Below are 26,296 nucleotides of genomic sequence, written 5' to 3'. Positions count from 1 at the left end.
TGTTACCAAGTCTGCTATTTCATTATGGACAACAAGTTCATCATGGACAAGTTCATCGTGGACAATTTCATCATGGACAACATGGACAACAAAGAGCAAGCGTGAAATTCTGCATGAAACTGGGAAAATCTGCCACAGAGATGTTTGACATGATGACATGTTTGCTGTCCATGATGAAATAGCAGACATGGGAACACACATGGTCAGAATAGCACCAGTTGCACAGCTCCCGATGTACACAAGACAATGTCTTTTGGCTCACTGACTTATGAAGGTCATTGCTCCCTGTGACTGTGCGTGCAGCCTTATGCTGCCATCTGTCGCTAAACATTTTGATACCACCTCATACAAACTCCTGACCCCTGCAGTATGTTCACTAAATTTACTTGGGACCCCTGCACTCTGTAAGTTACACACTCCTGACCCTGTAATATGTATGTTTGACAATCCTAACCGCTGTACTTTGTACATTACACACTCTCAAACCCTAAGCTTTGTATGTTACACACTCCTGACCCTGCACTCTGTATGTTACATACTCCAGACCCCTGCGCCATGTATGTTCTACATTCCTGACCACTATACTCTGTACATTACACACTCCTGAACCCTGTGCTTCATATGTTACATACTTCTGACCCTTGCAGTCTCTATGTTACACACCCCTGACCCTGCACTGCACATTACATATTACTTACCCCTGCATTATGTATGTTACACACTCCTGACAACTTCACTTAATACATAACACACTCTGGCCCGTGGTTTCTTCCCAGGGTACTTTCCAATACCTATCATTTAAAATCAGTTAATAAATAGTATGAAAACAGAAGCCTTAGGGCTAGTGTACATGGGCTTTTGAGATTCAGTAAAATGTATCTAAACAGAACAAAAACGTAATTAGGGGATCCCTTTGGTCTCTTAAATATACCTTTGAAAGCATTTTGTTATATCTGTTTACTAAATAACAGTTTTGTCTTATCTGTATAATACTGCCACTTTAAAGGAATTGGACATTAGCAAAAACTGGATACTATCCTGAGTCCCAAATGTAGGACTGAGAAAACAGGATTTTTGTCTTACATGTACTTTTCCTGTAGTACATTACAAGAAACTTTGCTTGGTACTAAACTGGGCGCATGCTGGCAGCAGGAATACTTTTTACTGGATTGTCTTTACAGCTTTGTTTTGTTGCTGTCAAATTCTCCAGAAAGTGGCACTTTAACCTAGTGTTTCAGAATACTATCCTGTGTCCCATAATTAATGACTACATTTGGACATACATTAGCAAAACTGAATTAGAAATTTTTTGTTTTATGAACATTTTTTGATTTTCTTATCATCAGTGGGTCAAATCAGTTTTCAACAAAACTGACGAGAAAATTCGAAGAAGGATGAAAACTATTCTTCAACAAATTATTTTCCAACAGTAAATGTGCATTTCATTTAGGAAAGTCTATTCACTCCAAAATTGAATGTTAAAAGCAAACGTTTTTAAGTACTTTGGCCTTGTGGATGTTGGGCCATTGGAACTAAAATAGGGCTGGCCATACCTTATACAATTTTCTTTAGAAAATTGCTTTAGATTTACTAAAAACCGTATAATATGAGGTCAAACCTAAACAACACTAGTTGAAGATAAATCTAAAGGAAATTGGGCAGAAATTAGACAGAAAATTGTATAGTGTGTGTCCAGCCTTACTGTGTGTGCCCTTAATTCTACTTTAAGACTGATTTGACATCAGTTTGTTCTTTGTATTAACTCCTTCATGTACGTGAATGACAATGCACATTAAAAGCATTGTAAACACACCTCAAATACATCTCAAATATCCATTGACACTAACCCTTATCGTGATAACTAAACTTGCCGTTTTGTATTTGTTGCTTAACACATATAAACAAAATGCTGTGTATACACTATGTTGCAATTCCAAAAATATGTTGTAAATCAGGTTAACAAAATATTATACTGTATATTGTTATCCTTACATGAACAAGATATTATTTATTAACCGCTTCCTGACAGCCCTATAGCAGAAGTCCTGCTACAGGGCAGCAGGGCTGCACAAAATCACGTATATATACGTGATTTTGTATCACTTGGTAGGGGGAGAACGAGCGCTGCTCTACCCGCGCCACCATTGGCGGCTTCAGCTATCGATCACTGGGTCCAGGCCAGAGATTCTCCGCCGGCACCCAGCGATCACCGAGGAACAGTGACAGAGGAGAAGTCTCTATGTAAACAATACAGATCTCTCCTTTGTCAGCACCAGCAAGCTGCTTAGCAGAGCAATACAAAGCAGCATTCTTACACAATAAAACACAGCACACAGTAAAACAGGACACAGCACACAGTTAACCCTTTGATCGCCCCAGATGTTAAGCCCTTCCTGCCTAGTGTCATTAGTACAGTGTCAGTGCTTTTTATTAGCACTGATCACTGTATTAGTGTCAATGGCAGTTAGTCAGTTCCCCCCCCCCAGTGTCTGAATGCCCGCCGCAGTCCTGCGGTCCTGGTATAAGTCACTGATTGCCGCCATTACTAGTATAAAAAAAGTAAAAAAAAAAATTCTAGTATATATACCGCCATTTGTAGACGCTATAACTTTCACGTAAACCAATTAATTTACATGTATTCAGATTTTTTTTAGCAAACACATGTAGAAGAATATATTTTGGCCTAAATTTATGACAACATTTGATTTTTTAAATTTTTTTACTGGATACGTTTTATAGCAAAAAGTCAAAAAATGTATTTTGTTTATAAGGCAAAAAACAAAAAACACACAGGCGATCAAATACTACCTATAGAGAGCTTCATTTGTGGGGAAAAAAAGGGCATAAATATCATTTGGGTGCGGTGTTGCATGACCGCGCAATTGTCAGTTAAAGTAACACATTGCCATAATGCAAAAAATGGCCTGGTCAGGAAGTTGGGTAAATCCTCTGGAGGGCAAGTGGTTAAAAAACACGGAGAAACAAAATATGAATAAAGCTGTATTAGAAATCTCCATTAGTTTCCCACAGAAGTCAATTTTTCCAGGTCGCTTCACTTTACTGCAGGTCAGTGCCAATATTTGTGTGAGATAAATTGGTCCTAAGGGACTGAAATGTAACTCTGTGCAGGTCCATCAAATGAAAACTAACCTTCAAATTAGCAGCCATAACTGATGTCACAGTGTAATCTGCTGGTGGTTAAATGATTCACTACACAACTTGCTCATAATTAAATGACAATAATCATGTGAACTGCAATTGCAAATTTGCATTGTTAGGAAGCAAACATACTCTGAATGAAATAAGATATTCTTGCAAATAATGACAATAATAATACTAATAAAATCACATATTCTATGGCCAATTAAGTGTTACTAAACCCACAACAGTAAAATCTGTTTGTGTATTGAGTAAAGCATGCTTGTTACTCACTTTGGAACCTAAGGGGTTAATCCTCTGCATTGTGTAATAAGGCTATTTGTTCCTGTCTTCTCGGATCCACCCTTCTCCCACAGTCCCCAATACATTTGCTGATAGTACAGAGCCCTAGGAGGTAATCTGCACATGCTCAGTTTGGTGTGTATTGCTAGACTTTTTCTTTTTGGGGAGGGTGCATGTGATCAGCACAGGGGTCATGCAGCTTCACAGGACAGTCAGAGGAGAATGAAAACTCCTCCTACAAGCTTTACCAGTTCTAGGCTGGACACTGATAGAAGTCACAAGACTGTTATATGCTGCTGATGAGAAAGGTATTTAGTAGTTTAATTACTTATTAAAATAACTGCATTTCTATGTTCTGTGGACTGAGGGAGACCAGATATAGGGAATGCAGGATCCTGGGTTTAGTAACACCTTAAGTTCAGATAAGGCAGAAAATTAATTAGCCACATAACCTGTTTGAAAGTAAAATGATGGGCTGGAAACATGATTCAGACTGGCCTTGATAACAAAGATTTACAGACCTATAAAGACAATATGCTGTCAGGTGTTGGTACACCCAGTGTTTTCGGAACTCAGTGTAAATTGGCCCTAGTTCTAAATAAAGTCGAGTTATCCACTTGTGTATCTCTGCACCTAACTTTGCAAAAATACATATACTGTATAAACGTTTATAGCTGCTGATTTTGTATCATGCATTGATGTATAATATCATCACTAATACCCTGCACTTAACTTATTAACTGCCCTGTGTTCACAAATTGTTATCATGTGTAGCACCCTCTAGTGTGCTATTAATATTAGTGTAGGTAAATGTATTATGTTATGACTCATAGTAACTGTGTGAGTCTGTAATAAGGTCAAGTTACTGCAGGTCAGGCTGTATGACTTAACAGGTTGGGACTCTATCACCTCCACTAGGTTTTGGAGGACCATGGAAGCTTCCAGAAGCCAGTGGGCAGAAGGGGTGGAGACCTAAATATGCATGTTTATGGGAGTCTAACCAATTCTAGGTTTGGAGACTCTGGTAGAGTGGTGAGGCCAACCCATACATATATGAGAGTCAGGCTAGCAGGGGAGTTAGGTGGAAGATGGCGTAATGAGGAGGCTATTGGTGGATCTAGCAGGGCTTGCCCTCCAGGCTGGGCTCAGGCTGGCTCATTCAGCATCATGGTATGAACAGGATCAATGCTTGTGGGAGCAAGGAGGACAGAGTGAGTACATCAGCACACCCAGGAATAAAAGAGAGTGCCAAAGAACAGCATTGTACCTAATCCTTTATCCTTGTCCTGAGAGATCAGAGCAGCCAGGGGGCTGGTAGTGTCGCAGGCTGTAGAGTTGGGTGCAGTTCTACAGGGGAGAGGAGATATTGCTGCATGTAATTTGCAACAACCTAAGCTAACGTTTAGAGGGGCTGAGAGTACCTAGCAAATAAGGGGCTGTTGCTACTGATCCGCAATGACTGCCCGCATTCAAGAAGAACAGTCTAGGATCTGTTTCTGTAACTAGGAAGGAAGTTGTCCCTGCGTTTTGATTCAGTCAAGCTGAGCATCCCATATTCCCTATTACCCCATCCAAGTTATTTATCCTAATAAAATAACAAAAACCTAGCTCATGGACTGTTCACTGACTGTGAATGCAAGATGGAAAGTGCATGTTACCTGGCTGTGCAAAGCTTAGGGGGATCCAGAAACAAAGTGGCCCTTAAGAGGGTAGTGCTACACATGTAAATTTTAAAAAATAAATACCCCACAATAAAAATACAAAAGCTGAAACAAACAAATTACAGACTGAAAAAAGTACAACAAGCACTAGAAATGTCCAAAAAAAACCTCAATACCAACTTGTTTCTTTATTGCCAAAAATACTGTCACAAAAATTAGATTACCCTGGGGTGTCTACTTTCCAAGAAGGGTCATTTTGAGGGTGTTTGTGCTTTCCTGGCATTTTTATTTTAACAGAAAGTAAGGGAAAGTTTTTTTTATAAACAGTGTTTATTAAACAGTGGTTATAAAATACCACTAAAAGAAAGCTCTATTTGTCTTAAAAAATAATATAACATTCACTTTAGTACAGTGTTGCATGAAGAAGTAATTGTCAGTCAAAATATACCAGCACTGAAAATTAAAAAATGATATAGACAGGAAGGGAACATAACATGTCGGCCCTGAAGTGGGCACCATGTGAATGTGAGTTGTTCTCCTGTTTTTAAAGAAATGTGTTTTAAGGATTTTATGCTATGTGGTTCTTTCCCATATGATTTCTTGTACTACTAATCAATTGGGGGAGTGTTTGGCGCAGCAAGTTTTATTTAGAAAGTAATTTAGTAACCTTAGATTGTACGCCCCTTGAGGGTTAGGGACTGATGTGAATGTACAATATATATATGTAAAGCGCTGCGTAAAATGATGGTGCTATATAAGTACCTGTAATAAATAAATAAGTTTGTAAATCCCTGTGGAGCTTACTTATAGGGGAAACATCCAACATTATCCAACAAAGCCAATGTTCTTAGAACGAAGAGGGCAATATTAGCCGGCGAGAGAGGATAAAAGAGGAATAACAGTAAGGTGGAGCACGGGGGTTGCTTTTTTGGACATTACTAGTACTTGAAGAACTTTTTTCTTTTTGTATTTTTTGTGTTTCAGCCTTTATATTTTTATTGACAGTGTATTGTACATGGAAGCAATTTTTAGACACAGGAGTAATAAGTTAAGTGCTGGGTATTTAATGATTATAAAGGATTAAATACAAGGTACCAAAAGGAGTCTGTAAATACCTTTGGTTTTGCAAAATGAAGTAGTACACACCCCAGGAATCTCAACAGTATAATGCACCCCATATACACAGTCCACAAAACAAACTGCACTGCACTGCAGCAGGTGAAAGACATACAAAAAGGGTTAACTTAGGAAAAGGCCATCATTTGTATACAATATAAAACTCATGATCAGAGGCTTCCAGGATACAATAAGCACAGCATTTAGCAAAACCCTAATTACATTATAATGTTTTTAGTATTTAATTAAAAGTTCCTAGCCCAGTCCATGGGCTATAGAAATAGTTAGGGGAATTCTTGGATGAGTTTCTATTGTTTTTTTAATTTAGAAAATGCAAAATAAACAGCAGGGATCCATGAAAGTGCTCAAGAGCCTCCAAAATACAAAGGCAGATTGAAATAAAACCATGGAATGTTGCAAAAGTTCTTGCCAATGCAACTAGAAAAACACCAAGTGCATTGCTCTGCACCTTAGCCCCCTGCAGTAAAATGAGTACCTCAGTCCCCTGTAGCACCATATTCCTCCACAGTCCCTCCCCCCCCGCCACCTACAGATTCCCCTGGTACCCCTAATGATCCCCATCTCTATCCAGCCTAACATAGCTCTAGAAATCCTCAGCCCCATTCATAGTTCCCAGTCCCATGAGTGTGTGTGTTTGGTGGGGTGGGGATTTACATATGGTAGCTGGCTTAGCCCAGAAAGAAGTATAAATCTGACCCTGATTACAATTCATACACTCGACTGTGAGTTTTTGCTTCCATAAACTTCCTGTTTCTGTATACTTATTTCTCTCCTAGGCCACTTCACAGTTCCTATGTTCATGAGGGTGGGAGTGTTTTTAGTGGGGTTGAGGTAGCACAAAGTAGCTAGCCTTGGGAAAGATGAAGTAAAAATCCAGCCCTGGTTACAATTCAGAAACACAACTGGGAGTTTCTGCTATCAGAAATGTCCTCTTTCTTCGAACTTCTTCCTCTCCTAGGCCAGCTAACGTGTGCGAGGGTTGTCACCCATTAACAGGAAGTGCTTGAACAAGAACCTTCATGGCAGGGTAACCAAGTATTATATTAACAACTGCTGTAGATTTAAAAATATTAAATAATTTCTGAAATGTTAGTGACTGGGATTACATCTACTGTTTACCTGACTGATTACACCTTTATTGTCATTTCACATGCTTCTCATGGTGTGCTACCAGCTGGAACCAGCAGTTTACATATGAGAGATGGCTCCAGAAGGTGCTTAGCTGCTCTGTAATTAGACCAGATCAAAGCATTAAAGCTACTTGACACTGAATAGCTAGACTTGCCTTCTCTGGCCGGAAGGTATTCCATTTTGTCAGGGTCTAGTAATTTCACAATATTAAGCCAAAGATCCATTAAAAGTTGAAATATTTGTATGAAACAAACTGTTGATCCTGGAGAGTAAAAGACTAGTTTTGTTTTGTGTGTAAGGTTAATTAAAAAAATTACTTGAAAAAATTTGTTTAGATGGAAACACATGGCTAGAGAAATCATTATGACCTTTATTTTTTTTGATAAATGGGAAAACGTGAACTTTAATTCATGTGACCTTTTTGAAGTACATTGTCTCACGTTTAGTTTTATAACACTTCAAAAGAGACATATCCTGAACCTGTTTCTAGGATTTTTATAACAACCAAGTGCTGTATATGTTTCATATATACAGAATGTGAAAAGGCATGCATATCTAAAAGGTGCCTCTGCAAGAGGGGTCCTACAGACTTTAAACTGGGTTGGCTGGCAATGGTTTATTACTTGCACCCAGGGGCGGACTGACCATTTGGGAACTCGGGCACTGCCCGAGGGCCCTGGGGCAGTAGGGGGCCCCATGAGATGCCCCTGGTACCTTTTCATAAGCTTTTTTTGGGTGTGGTTTGATTGTGGACAAGGACACAGGAGCCCCATGATCCCCTATTGCCCGGGGCCCCATGAGTTGTCAGTCTGCCCCTGCTTGCACCTAAATTTTACAATGTCATACTATGATTCTCTTTCAAGTTATGTTGTTAAAATGTACACCCCCCCAACTGCCTCAGATCTTGTTTGACTGTCCATGAATTTCAAAGTACCATGTCCAGGATTTTAGGCTGGAGCACTCGTTGCCATACCAAGCTCTGGATTTCCTGTAAAGTGACGTTTTTCAGCAAAGTCATCTCCTGCACAAGAGTGTCTGTATACTTCCATCAGAGGTGAAGCAGAGTGATTGAGCAGTGTGGACCAGTGGACCACTGGACCGGGTATGTGTCCACTGACATGCTTTTTTTATTGTTTCCTCTGCCACCGAGCACCAAGATGTTTTTTTTTATATACCTCTGAGTATGTTTTATTTTTTCGCATGCAACTGAGGACCAGTTTCTTTTTCCATCCATTGGCTCCAACACTAGAGCATTCTCATGCCTGTTGACCATTCATGTTGGGGCATTCGTGCTCCTATGGGCACTGTTGCTGGGTCATTTTATTTTCCATTGCCATCTGACACTAGACATTTTTCCAATTTCTAATGCAGGGGCATTTCTTTCTCCTACCGATTAATTATAATTGGTCGCTGCATGTCACTGTAGTCTTCCAATTGTTGCTTGCTCAATTTACTAAGCCTAAGAGTATACAAGTATTAAAAAACTATATTAACATTTAGGAGAAAGATAGATATTACAGCCATTATGCCACCCAAAATGTCTATGCTGTCCTGTAACCAAAATAAAGGCTAAGAACCTGCTTGGTCTTCAGACTATTGAAAATGTCTACATACTTCATAATGCAGACAGTGCAACCTCCATATAAACAGATAAAGAATAGTCATAAGTGTTTGTCTGTGCAACATGAAAAAAACATATTTAGTAAATCCCTGCAATATATGCTAATTTCCCTTTGTTTTGTGTTTTTAAGAATGCTGGAAGTACAGAAAAAATATCTTCGGATCCTGCAAGAATTTGGAGATGCTTCTAACTTCTGCTGCACTTAAATTTTAAGCAGTGTTTCCAGCATGGAGAACTATGAGCTCTTGCACACAGCCATATTAAACGGCAGTGGTTATGGTACCCTAGAGACACAATCCAAAGACAAACAAACAAAACCAGTGCTCAAATCTTCATGCAGACTAAAAGAAATTCAAAATGCCAAATGAGGAGGTGCAGCCCTTCAAAGATCGGGAAATCTGGATACTGATAGACAAAAGCATACAAGGGCATACTCTCATCGTGCATTACCGTGGTACACCACGTATTTATTGTGTAGACAAATAGATGTATACTCACAAACCAAAGGAAAATAAAAAGCAGAATATGTAGTCCGCAATGGCAGTCAGTACAATGCTGTGCCCTCAATAGGGAGGAAGGGGGTTCGTCTCCCGAAACACGTCAGCTTATCCCTATTAAGGGCACAGCATTGTATTGACTGCCACTGTGGACTACATATTCTGCTTTTTATTTTCCGTGGTGTACCACGGTAATGCACAAAGAGAGTTTGCTTTTGTCTGCCCTAGAGACACAACTGTAGTGTACTACTTCATTATAGAAAACACATGTGCACCCGTACGCGTGTAACTGCCGGCACTGAAAATTACTCGTAAGTCTCTATATTTTGAATGTAAAATTTACATGCATATAAATGAACACTGATTTTTCTGTAATGCATTCCTATGGCAAGTAACATACTGCAGCTGTTGCTTCCGCAGGTACGCTGTAAATTACGACCATGTGCAAAATGCCTAAAAATTTTACTATATGGCAGTTTTACCCTTCCCCAGCAGCAGATCAGTAATGGTTGTCTCTTTATTAACTGAGGAAGGAAACTAGACAGCCTTAGTAAGACAGAAACAGGACAGTTTCTGTGGATGGTTTACAATTTGATATGTGAGGGGGATATTTACTAAAATTGGTACATACAGAATCTGATGCAGCTGTGCATGGTAGCCAATCAGCTTCTAACTTCAGCTTGTTCAATTAAGGTTTGACAATAAAACCTGGAAGCTAATTGGTTTCTATCCAGAGCTGCATCAGATTTTTCACTCTCCAGCTTTAGTAAATAACCCCATAAGTGTTAGTCCCATGCTGAGATGCAGAGACTATAGGTAAATAATATGACCCATGGCCATTTCTAAAGCTGGACATAAATGGTTCAAATCTCGGCCGGTTCAGCAGAGATCGGATGAGATTCAAACAATCTATGGGCAGGCTGATTGTACTCAAGTCGATCCATCAATTGACTTGGGTACAACCAGCATGCCAGATTTTTACATGTGATTATTGTCAGCCTCTCCCTTTCCCCTGCCGGGAGGACACAGTGGCTTCACGAGAGGGATTCTCACATCAACACTGGCTGTGTTGATGGGGAAATGATTTTCTTTCCTGCAGCCCCTGGTTGAAAGAAAGAAAATTAAATCATCTATTGTCAGCCTAAAGAATTAGGCTGTAATGTTATGACAATTAATTTTCACAAATATCCATTCATGTGGTTGTTTCCACTATACTCCTAGATGAAGGAGCATAGTGGAAATATCCTCAAGGGAGTATAAACTACTCCATTTTGAACAAAATTGAATGGCTTTAGCTCAACGGCTAGAGCGACACTTGTGATTTACATAACACTGTTACACACAGCATACTTATTGGACTATGCACGAGCATCACTGGTCTCCATCATGGTTTTCCCCTTTTGTAAGCTACCTTACCTTCTACTTTAGCCCATAGTTTCCAAAACATATTAGGATAATGGCATTATATTATTAAATTTTTCATTGGTGATCTATTTTGATCAACAAAATGAAAAACAGCAGGTATTCCTTACTACATTTATAAAATTAGAGCATGATAAAAGTACAGCTTGTTGATCCAGAGATAAAAAATTAAATAGTTTTGTTAAAAAGAGAACAATCATAATATTATACTTACTTGTTTTAAATCCAGGGTTATGGTGACCCAATGATACAGCCTGCCATTTTGTATACTGGGACTCTGCCACCAGTCATTTGTGCCATCAATAGCATTGGAGATTGGGTGACGTTCTGAAAAGTAAGACATACACATCATATTAGAAACATAGAACTTAACCGGTTAAAACAAAACAAAGAAATTTTAGTGAGAAATAACGAATTACAAGTTATTACCCACTATGATTAATTAAAAAAATATAAGAGTATGTGTGTAAAGTGTGCACATGGTTAGAAACAAGCGAACTGAATAACAATTGAAAAAAGAGGTTACCCTTTGAATTAACACTGTTCTGGTCACAGATTCGACATTGTGGGTTTCGGACTATTCTCCCTGGCACATGTTCCACAAGTTTACAGAACATTTCCGGTCCCATTTCACCACAGGTGGCATTGGTGGTAATATCTGCTTTGCTAGCTAAATTTAGGATTGCAGGGAACAAACCTAAAATGAAAAGTAAATAAAGACCATTACTATAAAATTAATTATACACTTTTGTTAACTTTTTTAATTTGTTAACAATGTTAAACTAAAAGTACCCAGATGTATTAAAAGAAACATGTAGTGTATTTTAATTGAGCACATTTTATGTATGGAATGTTTAATTTTTTTATATCACTTTTGCAATTTGATGGCCTTATCAAACACCAACTATTTACAAGTGGCAGGCAGCCACACCAGTTCTCTATATCTGGAATTCTTGCAGAAGCATGAAAGCTGTAGAAGGGTCTCCTGGACAGCCATCTCGCCCTGTGCTTCTGCCTAGGTAGCCTTGTAGATGATTCAACTCTGATTATCATTAGTAGCAGGGGCGGACTGACAACTCATGGGGCCCCCGGGCAATAGGGAATCATGGGGCCCCCTGTCCTTGCCCACACTCAAAGCACACCCAAACAAAGCCTATAAAAAAGGTACCAGGGGTATTTCATGGGGCCCCATACTGACCCCGGGCCCTCGGGCAGTGCCCGAGTGCTCGAATGGTCATTGTGCCCCTGACTAGTAGTGCTCAAATTGGTTGCATCAACAGTGAAAGCCTTATAGTCTCTGCTGTTAGAGGATAATCCAATACACATGTGTGTTCTGATTGCCAGATACTGTTGCAGACATGCACCTTCCTATCACACAAATGTGTTTATATTAAACCAGATGAATGAGCTAGAACAGAGTGCACTCGTGTAAATCGTCAATGAATCCTGAAGAACATTGTGCTGGTCAAATTGGAACACACCTCAGGAAATAAAAGTCATTGTTTGTAATTTTTGAGACTTGCATGACCCCCTCCAATATGACCTACAGTCATGGAGTAGATGAGGGTGGTGGTGGTGATGGGTAATATTGTGCTCAAACCCACCATGAATAGGCACGTTGCATAACCAGGTAGCCAGTGCTGAAAATGTAGTTGTGTATAGACTGATTGCTAGTTCTGGTGCCCACACACACACAAGTTTCTGACACAGTGGTGACAGAACCACAGATTTTTCCTATTCCAGAAATAGATAAAATACATTTGTCAAGCCCTGATCTATGGGTACAATTGTTTTTACATCTCAGAGTTATACTGATTTTGATGGCAAGAGTTGTCAACAGAAAACAAAAATTAATGAATCGTCCTGAAAAAAAATCTCTTAACACGCTATGGTTAAAAATATTCATGTTTGATATGACAATAAGCAGTAGAGATAAGTTATCAGGACATAGCAGGAGACACAGACATAACAAGCAGACATAGCTGTTGAGAATAACGAGAGGAATTTGCAAGACAGGCAATTTTAGAGCTTTCGAAACATGAATACAGATAACAGAATCCCAAAGCTTTTTTGGCAATTGAAGTGTGTGATTGCTTCCGTAACTAGAGCACAAACCAGACAGACAGACGGGCCAAGCAGGGAAAACCAAAAGAAACAATTGAGAAGTCCAGCATAAAGCATGTTAGCCTAGACACTGGACCCTATTCAAGTGAAAGAATAATTTCAGGTTAGCACAGAAAACTAATATTTATTGTAAATAACAAACTAGGTAAAGGCAAAAATTAGATGTTCCCTGGAAATGCATCATAGTACCACTCAGAAATTGTCCTTTATTGCATAAATCTGTAAAAAGGTAACTAAATACATTAAAAGGAAACAACTGCGTATTACATTTCTCATAATGCCTATAATTTTATGTTGTCAGCCATCCTGAATGATATGCCATCTGATAAGCAAACTGTCTTGTAATGTAAAGCTGGACATTCATGGATCGAATTTTGACTGATTCTTGCAGAATCAGTAACAATTTGACCTGTGGGTTGCCCTGTTAGAACTACCCATCTTCACAACAGTCACTTTTTTTATTGACTTTTGTCTAAGGAGCCATCCAGAAAATTCTTCTTTTGAGAATGCCCGCATCCAATCAAATTCAATCAAAAAAGACTGAAAATACTGTTCAGTAGCTATACTCAGAAGTTGCTGTCAGCTCTTCTACAACACAGAATGGGACCTGGCTGTCAAAATGACAGACTGTCTTTGCCATTACACAAAACAGTGACTACTACAGGGAAGGGGGCCCTAAGTGGACAAGGTAAACCCAGCATACGTAGATGATGTTTTATGGGTTCATTTCATATGTACATGGTTAAAAGCCACCTCAGGCACCCAATTCCTTATTTGCAGCAGATCTTCCCTTTCATAGAGAATATGGACATTCAATGAAAGAAAATAATAATTTGCACAAAACCACATACACATGCAGCCCAGGTACCAGATATACCCAGGTACTAAAATACACATCAAGACTGCCAACTATGCCCGTCTCTACAGTTCCCCTCCTTCATTCATAGAAGCTGCACTAAAGTTTTCATAAATGAAAAGTGTTCTATAAATAGAGGAGGAGGAACTTTTATTTACCCACTTGTCCTCCATTCATAAAGTGCTTTTCGTTCACGAATGCTGTAGCACAGCTTCTATGAATGGTGTAGGGCGGGGGCACAAAGGGCAACTTATAGTAGTTGGTACTCTTGAAGAGTGCCTGTCACAGGTTCAGCGCTAGTATTAACCCCCACAACAACTGAAAATTACAACTGCAGGTTATGGGGGTGGGGGCAGAGGACTGAGATTTCCACTATGCCAGCCAGCACAATGGATAGTTCATATCAAATATAAGTAACATCTCTTCTGCTTTTTTTTTTAATTTTTACTAGACTCAGGATGTACAGAAACTTAAATTATACTGAATTGCTGGAGTCACTTAAGCATACTATACTATTGTGGTATACATTTCCTCTGTCTATTAGTTTAGATATTTTTCTATCCTGTAGGACACAGGAAATTCTAGGTCATTGCTAGTAAGCACCAATAAATTAAACTGACATTTTAATCCCTAGTGAAAAAAATTTACTTTCCTTTAAGCCTACCAATTTATCTCTTCTTAATATCCCAATTGCTTAACAGTTAGAGGAAGGCTAGTAGCTGAACAAATTTCCATCTTTCAACAAACCAGTGCAGTCATTGGGTAACTATAGCACATTAGTGATCAGGTGATCAGGTGACTACAGCACATTTGGTGATTACAGATGATCAGTTTGTCACAGCACATTTGGATATAAATGTTATCCTATGTGAGCCTTGTCAAAAATATGAACACATTAGGGTAGAAGGATATAAATGCACATTGTAAGACACTGCAAAATGAGATGATGCATTAGCACATGCCAGGAGTACCCATATATATTAGAGAATGAAAATAGCAACTATTCTTCCCAAAATCACATCTCTTATTGCTTATGTGCAAACCACTATAGAAAAAACAATACTCATACCATATCCAGTAATTTATATACTACTCATATCTTTGTAGCACTGGATGAAACTCATGTTCACGTATAGCAAAAGTGGACAAATGTACAATTCCACAATCAACTGGTCCAAGCCAGCAGACAGTAGACACTGTTAGTCCAAATGTGCAGGGCATATACTGTACTTTTACTAAACAAGGGTAGGCTGGCTTGACAGGAATGGACTCCAGGAATGATAAGTAATGCCCACTAGTCATCTCCAATATGACTGAATTTTTCATGTGACCAGGGGCGGACTGACCATTTGGAAACTCGGGCACTGCCCAAGGGCCCGGGGTCAGTAGGGGGCCCCATGAGATGCCCCTGGTACCTTTTTCATAGGCTTTTTTGAGTTTGGGCAAGAACACAGAGGCCCCATGATCCCTTATTGCCCGTGGGCCCCATGAGTTGTCAGTCTGCCCCTGCATGTGACACAAGCATGGTGAAATGTTCATTCCCTTTTCTATATAGAAAAGGGAATGGTAGCTGATCAGCAGTTGGGAGATATCTTCTGAAACATCTGACCATTTTTTAAACCATGTCATAGTGAAGAAATTAAAAGAGCTCTTTTGTTGACATCTAGGTCTTTATGTTTTTGGCTGACAAAAAAAAGTACAGCTAGTGACTTTTATTATATGGCTATGTCAGCAATGGGCCGTATACGGCCCAGCGGACCTTTTAATCCGGCCCGCGGAGCGTGGTACTGTTAGAATGGCTGTCAGGATGTGTGAAGGCGGGGCAGCGTGACGAACGTGAGGGGAGCTAGGCTTCTCTCACAGTCCGCCCTGAAGACCGGAACGGCGCGGGAACACAGCGAGAGGAACGCGCAGAGCAAAGGTAAGTGAATTGGCACAGGGGGGACTTAATATGGGGGATGAATTAATATGGGGAATGAATTACTATAGGGGGGATGAATTACTATATAGGGGATGAATTACTATGGGGGATTAATTACTATGCTTACTATGGGGTAATATTACTATACTTACTATGGATGACACATACACATCATTCATCTACTCTTGGTCCAGCCCCTGGGTCCAATATATGAACCCATTGCGGCCCTCAAGTCAAAAAGTTTGCCCACCCCTGGGCTATGTCAACAAAATGAAACATTTTGCTTAGGGTGGCCATGCTGCATGTAATCTACTCTTTGCAAAATAACATGGATGAAGATTAAAAGATGTCAATGAGCAATCCTTGACACTCTGGTAAAAAACAACACTATAACATATCTTGCCCAAGTCATGGAAACGATCAGGGCAGGTCTCAGAGACATGTATATGTTTAAGGTCTCACAGCCCATCGTTTCGGTGAGACATCCGTATGTCAATGGCCTTCCTATGGATACCTTTACATCCAGTCTCATTATTTTTTCTCCTGTGTAAATAGCTTCACATCTGTTTGAGCTCTTTAGATCTCTATTACCTGGATCCTCCTTCTTCATCTTCTACATTGTGGGACACTACTAACAAAATAAACAGTCATTATCTCTCTTCTATGCCTGCTGAGAACTCAGGGGGAAACAACTGCATCAACGTGCAAAAAAAGGTGCTGCTGTTTTTTTTGTTTAGAGAGCTATGTGAAAACAGTTGTAGTGTGGGAACACCTGGCCAAGAACAAGAGTCTCCATCCAGTGAACAGGAAATGAGTGGGATTCAGAAACACTATCGCTGGGCAGCTGGGAGCATCTCCTTCAGGCATCCATGGCTGACTTACCAAGAAAAATGGCAAAGGATGTTTACTTTTCCACTCCTCTTATTTATGTCTTTCTGCAAGCTGTTTTAGTTATCTTAGAAAGTTATGTCAAGTAAGCCAACTTGTTTTACATTGTTTGTATTTTACTTAATGCATGCAATCAAAATGTATTTTTGTGGACGGAGTCCAGATAGACCTGAATAAGTGTTACATGTAATATGATCTTGCACATTTATTTCCAAAGCAAAGCTTTTATTCTAACTGAATTATGGAAATAGGATTTAGTTTGATTAAAGGATTTTCCTGGATCGACACAAATGTAAACTACATTTAAATGAACTTAGGGTCAAAAATGAGGTTTCCCTGCTCAGCAGTGAATCATGTGGCTACAATTTATACATAAGGCATAATGACATGGTCAAGAGTTTTAACATCTTATAAGCATCAGAATGGGAAGGATTCAATGTGACTTTGACCTTGAAAAGATGGCTGCTGAATCTTAGATCCCTGGGTGACCAGAGATTTTCATGCAACTCAATACCAATAATTTTTTTCTTATAGAAAAGGGAATTTATAAAAAACAAGCAATATTCTTCTAGCAAGAACACAACACCCACAACTGTTCAGATAGCCACTTTTCCAAACAGTAATGGACAACATGGCAAACCTTGCAGAAGAAAGACTAGAGCAACAGAAGACTATGGCAGGTAATGTCAGCTAAGAACATGAAAATTAGGCTACAGTGAGCATGGGATCACCACAGTTGACAATTGAAATTTACTTTGTCTTGTCCTCTAGAACATGCAGATGATACATAGTCTGGCTGAAAAAAAGACAAAAGTCCATCCAGTTTAACCATAGAAAAAAAAAGTTATAATCCTATACTCACAGTTGATCCAGAGGAAGGAAAAAAAACCCCCAGCAAAGCACGATCCAATTTGCTCCTGCTGGGAAAAAAATTCCTTCCTGATCCCCCAAGAGGCAATCGGATATTCCCTGGATCCTCATGAAAAATCTTGATATTTGCCAGGACATATAGATGGAAGTGTCTTCAGTATAGAAAATACTACTCATAGCATGTATGTGGCTAACAAATCTCTGTTTGATGCTCTTGTGTCAGCAGAGAACAAAATACATAAGAAATGCTAAAAGCACTTTGCTGAATTCATATTGAAAAACTTTTGGCTGTTATAAAAGCAAAAAATCCTAGCAGCACAGTGGCTAAATGGTTAGCACTTCTCCCTGGCAGTACTAGAGTCATTGGTTCAAATCCTAGCAACAGCACCACCTGCCTGGAGGTTGCATGTGCTCCCTGTTCCTGTGTAGGTTTCATCCCACACTCCAAAGACATGCTGGTAGGTTAATTGGATCCTGTCTAAATTGGCCCTGGTATGTATGAATGTGAGTTAGGCACCTTAGATTGTATGCCCCTTGAGGGTTGGGGATGAATGTGCAATATATATGAAAAGCACTGCATAAATTAATGGCACTATATAAGTACCTGAAATAAATAGGTATATCCAATTGGACACTGAAAATCCAGGTAAGTGAGTTTTGTCCATGTCTTTTTTGTGAACAGATCTGTTGAAAGTGCAGGTCATATGTTTTCACGTAAGACACACATCTGTACATATATAGACACAAATTCCTGTGTCATTCAGCTTTTACATTTAAACTCAATTTAAAATCAAAGATGCAAAACAATCAACAAATTTGTGTTTAGCCTCTTTTTATTAGACTTTTCAAAAAAGACAGTGGCAATTAAGGATAAGCACACTTCCAGCTTAAAAAGGATAACTGCAGAAAATGTTTTAATAGCTATAATTGTCATCAACAATCAGTTAAATCAACAGCTACCCCTAGGCTACAATATATTTGTCTTAATTACAAGGTGTGAACCTAAACAAAGCATGTTCTTTATTAGTCAATTAGGATTTTAAAATTATACAGAGTGATTGAAAAAAAACTAACAAAGATTAAATCACAGAAGCTTCTACTTGTAGCAAATAATCTGTTGACTGTAGTTATATTACTGTCTGTATATATATATATATATATATATATATATATATATAGAGAGAGAGAGAGAGAGAGAGAGAGAGAGACTTATACAATGTATAAGATTACAAGCCTGGGTGCACATGGTAGGAATACAAGTATGCAATGGGGTAATGGGCATTCACAGGACTTTAACTACAAGCATCGCAAATGCAATATTTTACTTTTCAGTGGGGCATGGCCCGCTATTTTTAGGGTGGGCTGTGCCCTAATAAAACATCAGCTCACCACTAAAATGTAATGTAAAATTTGCACGACTCTTACTTCAAGTGAGTGCCCATTGACCCTTTGCTGAATACTTTGAATTTGCAACACATGTACCAGGCTTGAAATCTTATACAGTGTGCAAGTACAAACCACATCTTTCTCTCTTAATAATATATACACTTTATATCTAGGGAAAGATTTACTAAAACTGGAACACTCAGAATTTTGTGCAGCTGTGCATGGTAGTCAATTATCATCTAACTTCAGGTTGTTAATTTAATCTTTGACAACAAGGCCTGGTAATATATATATATATATATATATACAGTATATATACATACAAAATGCTTTAATTGATATTTATTTTTACCAAACAAAAAAGAAGCAAGTAGGAGAAGTTCATATGCTTTAATTTTAAAATGTCAAAGTATGTTCTTGCTCAAAATACTCGATTATTTCCTTTAAATCCTTTCCATTCAAGAGCCTTAAACTGTCATGAGGAGACTGAAGTGGCTTGAAATTGAATGTATAGACGTATAGACATAAACAGACCATATGTGGGATACCCAAGACAGTCTGAGGAACTAAATATTTCCTACATTATAAATCCTTGTTTATAGTCTTCTTTCAGCACATCTGTATGAAGACTCCAGTTCAAAGCTTCCCAAGACATTTGAGAAAAGGGCAAACAGTAGAACTGTTCAAAGCTGTCTCAGGCCCATTATTATCCTATGGTTCAAAGTGTTGAGATCCTCCAGCATAATCTAAAAGGTCATCTAATGAGGTAATCATCCACCATTATAGTATAAACTTAAAACAATCTTTAGAAAATGAGATAACTGCAGAAAAAATGCCAAAGTAATGAACATTAACATTCCTGATTAATTTGGCCAGCAAAGCTAAAATAAAGTTTTTTTATTATAGCTGAAACAAAGTTGAAGTACATATATGAGAGCTATTTAGGCTGGTTTTCTGTAAAAATAAACCCTCCCAGCATTGGTAGTAAATTGGTGGTCAGTGGCTGGTTGTACAATAATTCCCCCTTCTTCCAGTACTGGTGGTTAATAGCTAGCTGGAACAATAAAGCCATATTCCCCCAGTATTGGTGGACAGTGACTGACTGTAAAAAAACCCTCCCAACCTTTCCCCAGCATTGGTGGTCAGTAGCTTGCTGGAACAGTAACTCCACCTCTAGCGCATGTAGTCAGTGGCTGGCTAAAACAATAAACACACAACAAGCAGTGATGGTCAGTGGATAGCTGTAAACATAACCCCCCATCTGTGGCGTGCTGGAAGATGTACATCATATTCCCTGATTATCTAGGGGGGCACTCTAAAAAGAAAAAAATATACCACTTCCCTGTCCTGCAATCCCATGCAGTTTTCTATTCATATAGCGCTAGTCCACCAATAAGGTAACAATGGCTCAGAACACTCTGTGGAGCCAGTTCACTTCTTCTGATAGCAGCATATTTTTTATGGGTATCAAAGCAAGCATGCAGCAGCTGTGAGGTGTACAATAGGACACCTCATAGGACAAAGCTGCCTGTGCCTGCCTCTCTATTTCAGCTAGTGGAAGCTAGATCCAAATGGTTTCATCAGGAGCTGGTTAGCAGCTCAGGTGTGATAGTCAGGAATCAAATTGTGGATAGGTCTGAGAGAGTCTGCAGTCCAGGCACTCTGGAATTTCTCCGTGCTCTAAGGCTTTCAGAGGAGGGCCTTGGAGACAGTGGGTGATCTAAGGAGTGGTTGGCAGCACTTTTGAGGGACCAAGTCCAATCCCCAACACGAGGCTTGGCAAGTGGCTGGAAACTATGAACTCACTGGCCCCCTGAGAGAGGACCTGTATGGCAGGGATGGAGCAGCCAGCTGATAGGCATGGTAACAGCAGCCAACCCAAAAGCAGTACAGAAGAGGATCTGAGTGACTACACCTGCACCCCCTGGGCAGATAGGGGAAGTGTCAGGGCAGGGCTGTGGAACGGACAGGTAGGCCCAGTGGCAGGGTAATGCACTGGCTGACGACAACCACCACCAACAGACCGAAGTCCCTCAGGGCGCGGAGTCTAAGTCCCAGGCTGCCCTTCACCAGGGCCCCTGATGGTGGGGATGGACTCGACGCAGCCAGGAACCAGGTCGCGGCCCCCGAGACACCCCGGCTGCGGTAATGGCCGCCGCCAATGGCGTGTAGCTGGTGAGAATGACAATAGCGTAGTCAGGCAAGCCGGGTCAACAACAACGGGACAAAACAGTACAGAACAGTAGACAGAGAATCACAGGTCAGGGGCCGGGTTCAGCAACGGAAGGTCAGATCAAAGGGAAACACAGAGAATGGTCTTAGTCACAAGCCGAGTCAGAATACCAGAAGAGTCACGAGCGTATACACAGAGCTGTAGCAAGACAAAGACACAAGACACAAGTGCAAAGAGCATGTGCAGATCCCAGGCTTATATGTACTCAGCCACACCCCTCTGGGGGATGGACCTCAGAGACCTGAAGGCATAAAAGATTCCCATCATGCTCAGCAGAAATCCAAGATGGATGCCAGCACATGGAGTAACATAACCTCTGGGAAAAGGTAGGACCTTGACAGTACCTCCTCCTCAAGGGCCCCTCCCCCTCCGTGGCTCAACAAAAGGTTTCTGAGGAAAGCGGGTATGAAACGCGCGGAGGAGGGCAGGAGCATGGACATCCGCGGAAGGAACCCAGGAACGCTCCTCGGGACCATAACCGCGCCAATGAACCAGGAACTGTAATCGGCCGCGCACCAATCGAGAGTCCAGGATCCGGCTCACCTCATACTCCTCATGACCATCAACCCGAATGGGACGGGGCCGAGGCAGAGAGGTAGTGAAGCGATTGCAGATCAGAGGTTTCAACAGTGATACATGAAAGATATTGGAGATCCGCATCCCAGGTGGAAGAGCAAGGGCATAGGCCACCGGATTCACCTTGCGGAGAATGCGAAAAGGACCGACAAAATGGGGAGCTAGTTTGGGTGTGGGCACCCGAAGATTGAGGTTACGAGTAGACAACCACACCCGATCGCCGACCTGGTATGAAGGAGCGGGCAACCGTCTGCGATCAGCCTGGAACTTCTGACGCTGAGCCGAGTCCCTCAAAGCCCTCTGGATCTGCCCCCATGAAGAACGCAGGGCAGCAAGATGGTTCTCCACAGCCGGAATGTCCTGTGGTGAGAACCTCTCAGGTAATATCGCGGGTTGGTACCCATAGTTGGCCATGAAGGGGGACATCCCGGAGGAGGAGTTGACCGCTGAGTTCCTGGCAAATTCTGCCCAAGGCAGGAGATCGGCCCAATCGTCCTGATGGTCCGAGATATAACACCGAAGGAATTGTTCTAAGGCCTGATTGGAACGCTCCGCAGCCCCATTGGACTGCGGGTGGTAGGCTGAAGAAAAGGAGAGACTAATACCCAACTGGGAGCAGAAGGCGCGCCAGAATCAATCTGGACACGAACTGACTCCCGCGGTCCGAGACAATCACCTTGGGCAACCCATGCAGGCGAAAAATCTCCCTGGAAAGGACCGTGGCCAGTTCTTGCGCTGTTGGTAATTTCCTGAGTGGAATACAATGGCAAGTATGAGTAAGCCAGCATGCCAGTCCAGTGGGGGGTACAGAGAAATAGAACGAGAGAAGAAAAAAGATTCTAGCAGGGAGAAGGCTAAGGAGGGGGGGGATTTTACAGCAGGCTTGAGCAATGGCATCAGCAATTAAAGGCTGCCAAGGCTAGATGGGTGCAAGGTAGGTAAGGCATACAACCACCGGGGAGTCCAAACTTTCAGGAATTTGGCATGGGAGTCATGCAGGATGCTGGACATCTTTTCATTTATCATGAGGGTGGTCAGGTAGCCTTTCACTGCTGAAAATTATATGGAGGGTGTCTTCTAAGCCCTGGCTATGGCATGCTTCAGAGAGATAAACAAATAGGTAGCAAGTTTTTGTTGATATGAAAATAAGCCAGGGATTGGACAATACAGTAGTGCTTGCTTAGCATCCTTTCAGATAGGTACATGGAATAGTGTATGTAAGAGCCCAAAGATCTGGGACCAAAATCTTGTTAGGTGTGAGCAGGACCATTAGGTATGGACCACATCCCCACGATGGTTGCATCCTCTGAAGCATTTATCCTTGTAAGAAGGGATTAAACCTGTAATGCATTTTCAGAACTCAATACCAACTCAGAGGGGACCTTATAAGCGGCTTCCAACGTAGTCATGTTGAAAGACCATCTAACTATGGAAAACCAGGCATTGCTCCACTCCTCGGGATCGAAGTCTCTAAATCCTGTTCCCAACTTAACTTATAAGATGTGGAAGAGGGAGAGTCTATAGTGTTTAGGAATGAACAGGTCAAGGAGATGGAGTGGCAACACATGTGTTCAAAAGCTGTAGATTGAAAAGGGAATGTGGAATTGTATTTCAGGGAAGTCACCCAATGCCGGAGCTGTAGGTATCGAAAAAATTCCATAGGTGGTGCTTCATGGGCCTCCTGAAAAGTGGGCCAGGAAGGAAATGTGCGTGAAGTGAGAAAGTTGCAGACCTATGTAAAGCTATGGCATGACCACCACAAGAACGCCCTCAGATGTTCTAAACCTGGAGAGAAAAGGGCGTTACTGAATAGAGCAAGAAGGGGCAGGAAGGGGGACATAAGATTTCCTGAGTAACGAACCAAGTCTCAAAGTCACAAACTGTGGAGCATAAGGGGACTAAGTAGCAAAGGGTGAAGCCTATGAGGGAGCCAGAGAAGAGCAGAAGCACAATAAGGTAGCTCCAGGAGAAACCAAAGAGGGATGTTAGCTGTGGCATGAAGAAGGGTGAGCTGAGAAATTTGTGCTGCCATGTACAATTTAAGGATATTAGGAACCCCTAGCCCTCCAACGCAATCTGTGGGTGTATAGGGTGCAGCATAAGACTCTGTGGAGCTTATAGGCCCAAGTAAAGGAGAGGATTCTCCTCTGCATTAGGCGCAGCTAAAAGGAGGGAACTCAGATCGGAAGGGTTCTAAAGTAGGACTTTAGGTAGAATGGTAATTTTGACCGCATGTATACATCCAATCCCTGATAAGGAAGGGAACTGCCAATATTGCATAAGGGTGGTAATAGTTTTCAGAAGTGGGTAATAGTTGGTCATGAAAAGAGTAGAATAGGAAGGGGTCAACTTGACCCCAAGGTAATCCAGGGAGGAAATCGCCCATCGATAGGGAAATTATGTCTGGAAGTGTTTCACTGTAGGGGGAGGCAGGGAGATATTCAGCACCATCGTTTTCTGAGGATCAACAATTTGGAAAAATATGAGAGGAGCTGAAGATTAGGGAGGGTAGTGAGAGGGTTAGTTAGTGTCAAGAGCGCATCATCTGCAAGTAGGTTCACCTTGAAATGCATACCTGCATAGCTGACCCCAGAGTTATTACGGTTCTCCCTAAGAGCTATGTCTAGAGGCTCAAGTGCAAAAATGAATAAGAAAGGGGATAGAGGGCATCCCTGCTTCATGCCTCAGTATAGAGGGAACGGGGCTGAAAGGTGGCCAGAATATTTGACCCGGGCTGTGGCAGAAGAGTAGAGGGCTGTAATCCATGCTTGTCCCCAAAGCCCCATTTCTCCAGGAGGTAGTGTAAGTAATCCCAAGAGAGCGAGTCAAAGACTTTATAAATGTCGAGGGAAAGAAGGAAGCCTGGGATCTTGCGTTTGTTCAGTATATGGATCAAGTGGATCACTTCCCTGATATTGTCGCTTGCTTGGCGGCTGGGCACAAAACCCACCTGGCCTCTGTGGATCAGAGAGTGCAGGTACCTATTGATACTGAAACTCAAAATTTTCCCCAGGATCTTAACATCTTCATTCAATAAATAGATTGGCCTGAAAGCTTGTGGGTTAAACTCAGAAGTCACAAGAGTCCAAGGAGGGCAGGGAGCCATGCTTCAAGGCATTAAAATATGAGGTCAGGTGTGGAGTTAAAATGGATGAGAATTTCTGTTAATAAAGGCCCAAGAAGCCTCGGGGCTAGGGGCCATTGAGGCACGAATGGATTTAATTGCCTGGGCCACCTTTAGATCAGAAATATCAACGTCTAGAGCCTCCTGGGTGGTCTTGATAAGAGAGGGAAGGCGAAGGCCTTGGAAAAATTGGTCTCCAAGGTCAACCGAGAAGGGGGCCGGTTTGTCATATAATGAGGATAGGAAGTTAGCAGAGGAAGAAATTTTAACAAGGTCAGAGGTTAAATCACCCTTAGCTGTACGCAGGTGAATCAAAGTGTGAGCGTGTCTCGCTTCATTTAGTTTCCTGGCCAGCATTGTGCCCTTATTTTTTAGCACTCGTATAGAATTTGTTCTTGGCCCATCTGAGGGCTTTTTCAGCTTTTTCAGTGGCCAGAAGGTCTAGCTCCGCTGCTAAGGAGTCACGCTTTCCACTGTTGGAGATCCTAGGGTGAGATTTCCATACTTCATCTGCTGAAGCTAGTTGTTGGGATAGCTCTGCAAATTGCTGCATTCTTGCTTGCTTCCTCTCGGAAGCTAGCTGGATCAAATGGCCCCGGAGGGTAGCCTTATGGGCCTCCCACAGAGTGACTGCTGAGGAGACAGAGCCGACATAATCAATAAAAAAGTTTTGGATGCAAGACTCAGTCTCAGAACAAGAATCCGTAGAGGTGATGAGGGATTCATTGAGCCTTCACTGAAAAGGAGGGCGGATGAGGCCGGAAAGTGAAGAAAGAGAGAAAATGATGGGATCATTGTCTGACCACAAAGAGGTGGGTATGGTGATAGCATCAACCAGGGAAACGCTACGTAAATGCATAAAGACATGATCGATTCTACAGAAGCTATGGTGCAGGTCTGAGTAAAAAGTGTATTCACTTCCAGTTCCCTCCAGACATCCAGCAGGCCATGGGACTGAAGGAGGGTCCACATCTGGACTTCTAATGTGGAGTTATGAGCTGAGGTTGCTCACGGAGTGCAGCGTTGGTCCAATGATGAATCTAAAGTGACATTAGAATCCTCCATAAGGATTAGGATGCCTTTGTGTTGTGCAACCACTTGCAAAAAATGATTAAAAAAATTGTTTTGAAACCTGTTTGGGGCGTAATAGGAAACCAGTGTGGTTTCCTGGCCATTAAAAGTACCATGAAGTAGCAGGTACCTGCCAGTAGGGTCTGCAAGTTCCTTATTACACTGGAATAGAAGGTTATGGCAGAATGCTATCAGCACTCCGGGGTACTTTTCTGGGGCAGAAGCCAAGTAAAAGGTGGTGTAGTGCGAGGAGAGAAGATGTGGAGGAAAACCTGGTCTCTTGTAATCACACAATATCAACTTGACTGGTTTTGAGGTGGTGAAAAACTTTTGATTG

At 41.2% G+C, this 26,296-nt stretch overlaps 1 protein-coding gene across 1 annotated transcript in view; it reads right to left on the bottom strand.

Annotated features, from left to right (window-relative positions):
* Window positions 1-26,296, bottom strand: part of LAMA1 (laminin subunit alpha 1) — a 250,596-nt gene that overhangs the window by 195,264 nt on the left and 29,036 nt on the right. Inside the window, exons 2-3 of the mRNA XM_089683630.1 lie at window positions 11,437-11,607; window positions 11,125-11,237 (exon numbers count right to left, since the gene is read on the bottom strand). Coding sequence (XP_089539756.1) covers window positions 11,125-11,237; window positions 11,437-11,607 — 284 coding nt within the window. The remainder of the gene's footprint in view (window positions 1-11,124; window positions 11,238-11,436; window positions 11,608-26,296) is intronic.

This window comes from Staurois parvus, unplaced genomic scaffold (genome assembly GCF_062004578.1).
Source record: "Staurois parvus isolate SC_StPar_1 unplaced genomic scaffold, SC_StPar_1.0 ptg000317l, whole genome shotgun sequence".
In the NCBI taxonomy this organism is placed as follows: Eukaryota; Metazoa; Chordata; class Amphibia; order Anura; family Ranidae; genus Staurois; species Staurois parvus.
This window is presented reverse-complemented; position numbering and strand designations above follow the sequence as displayed.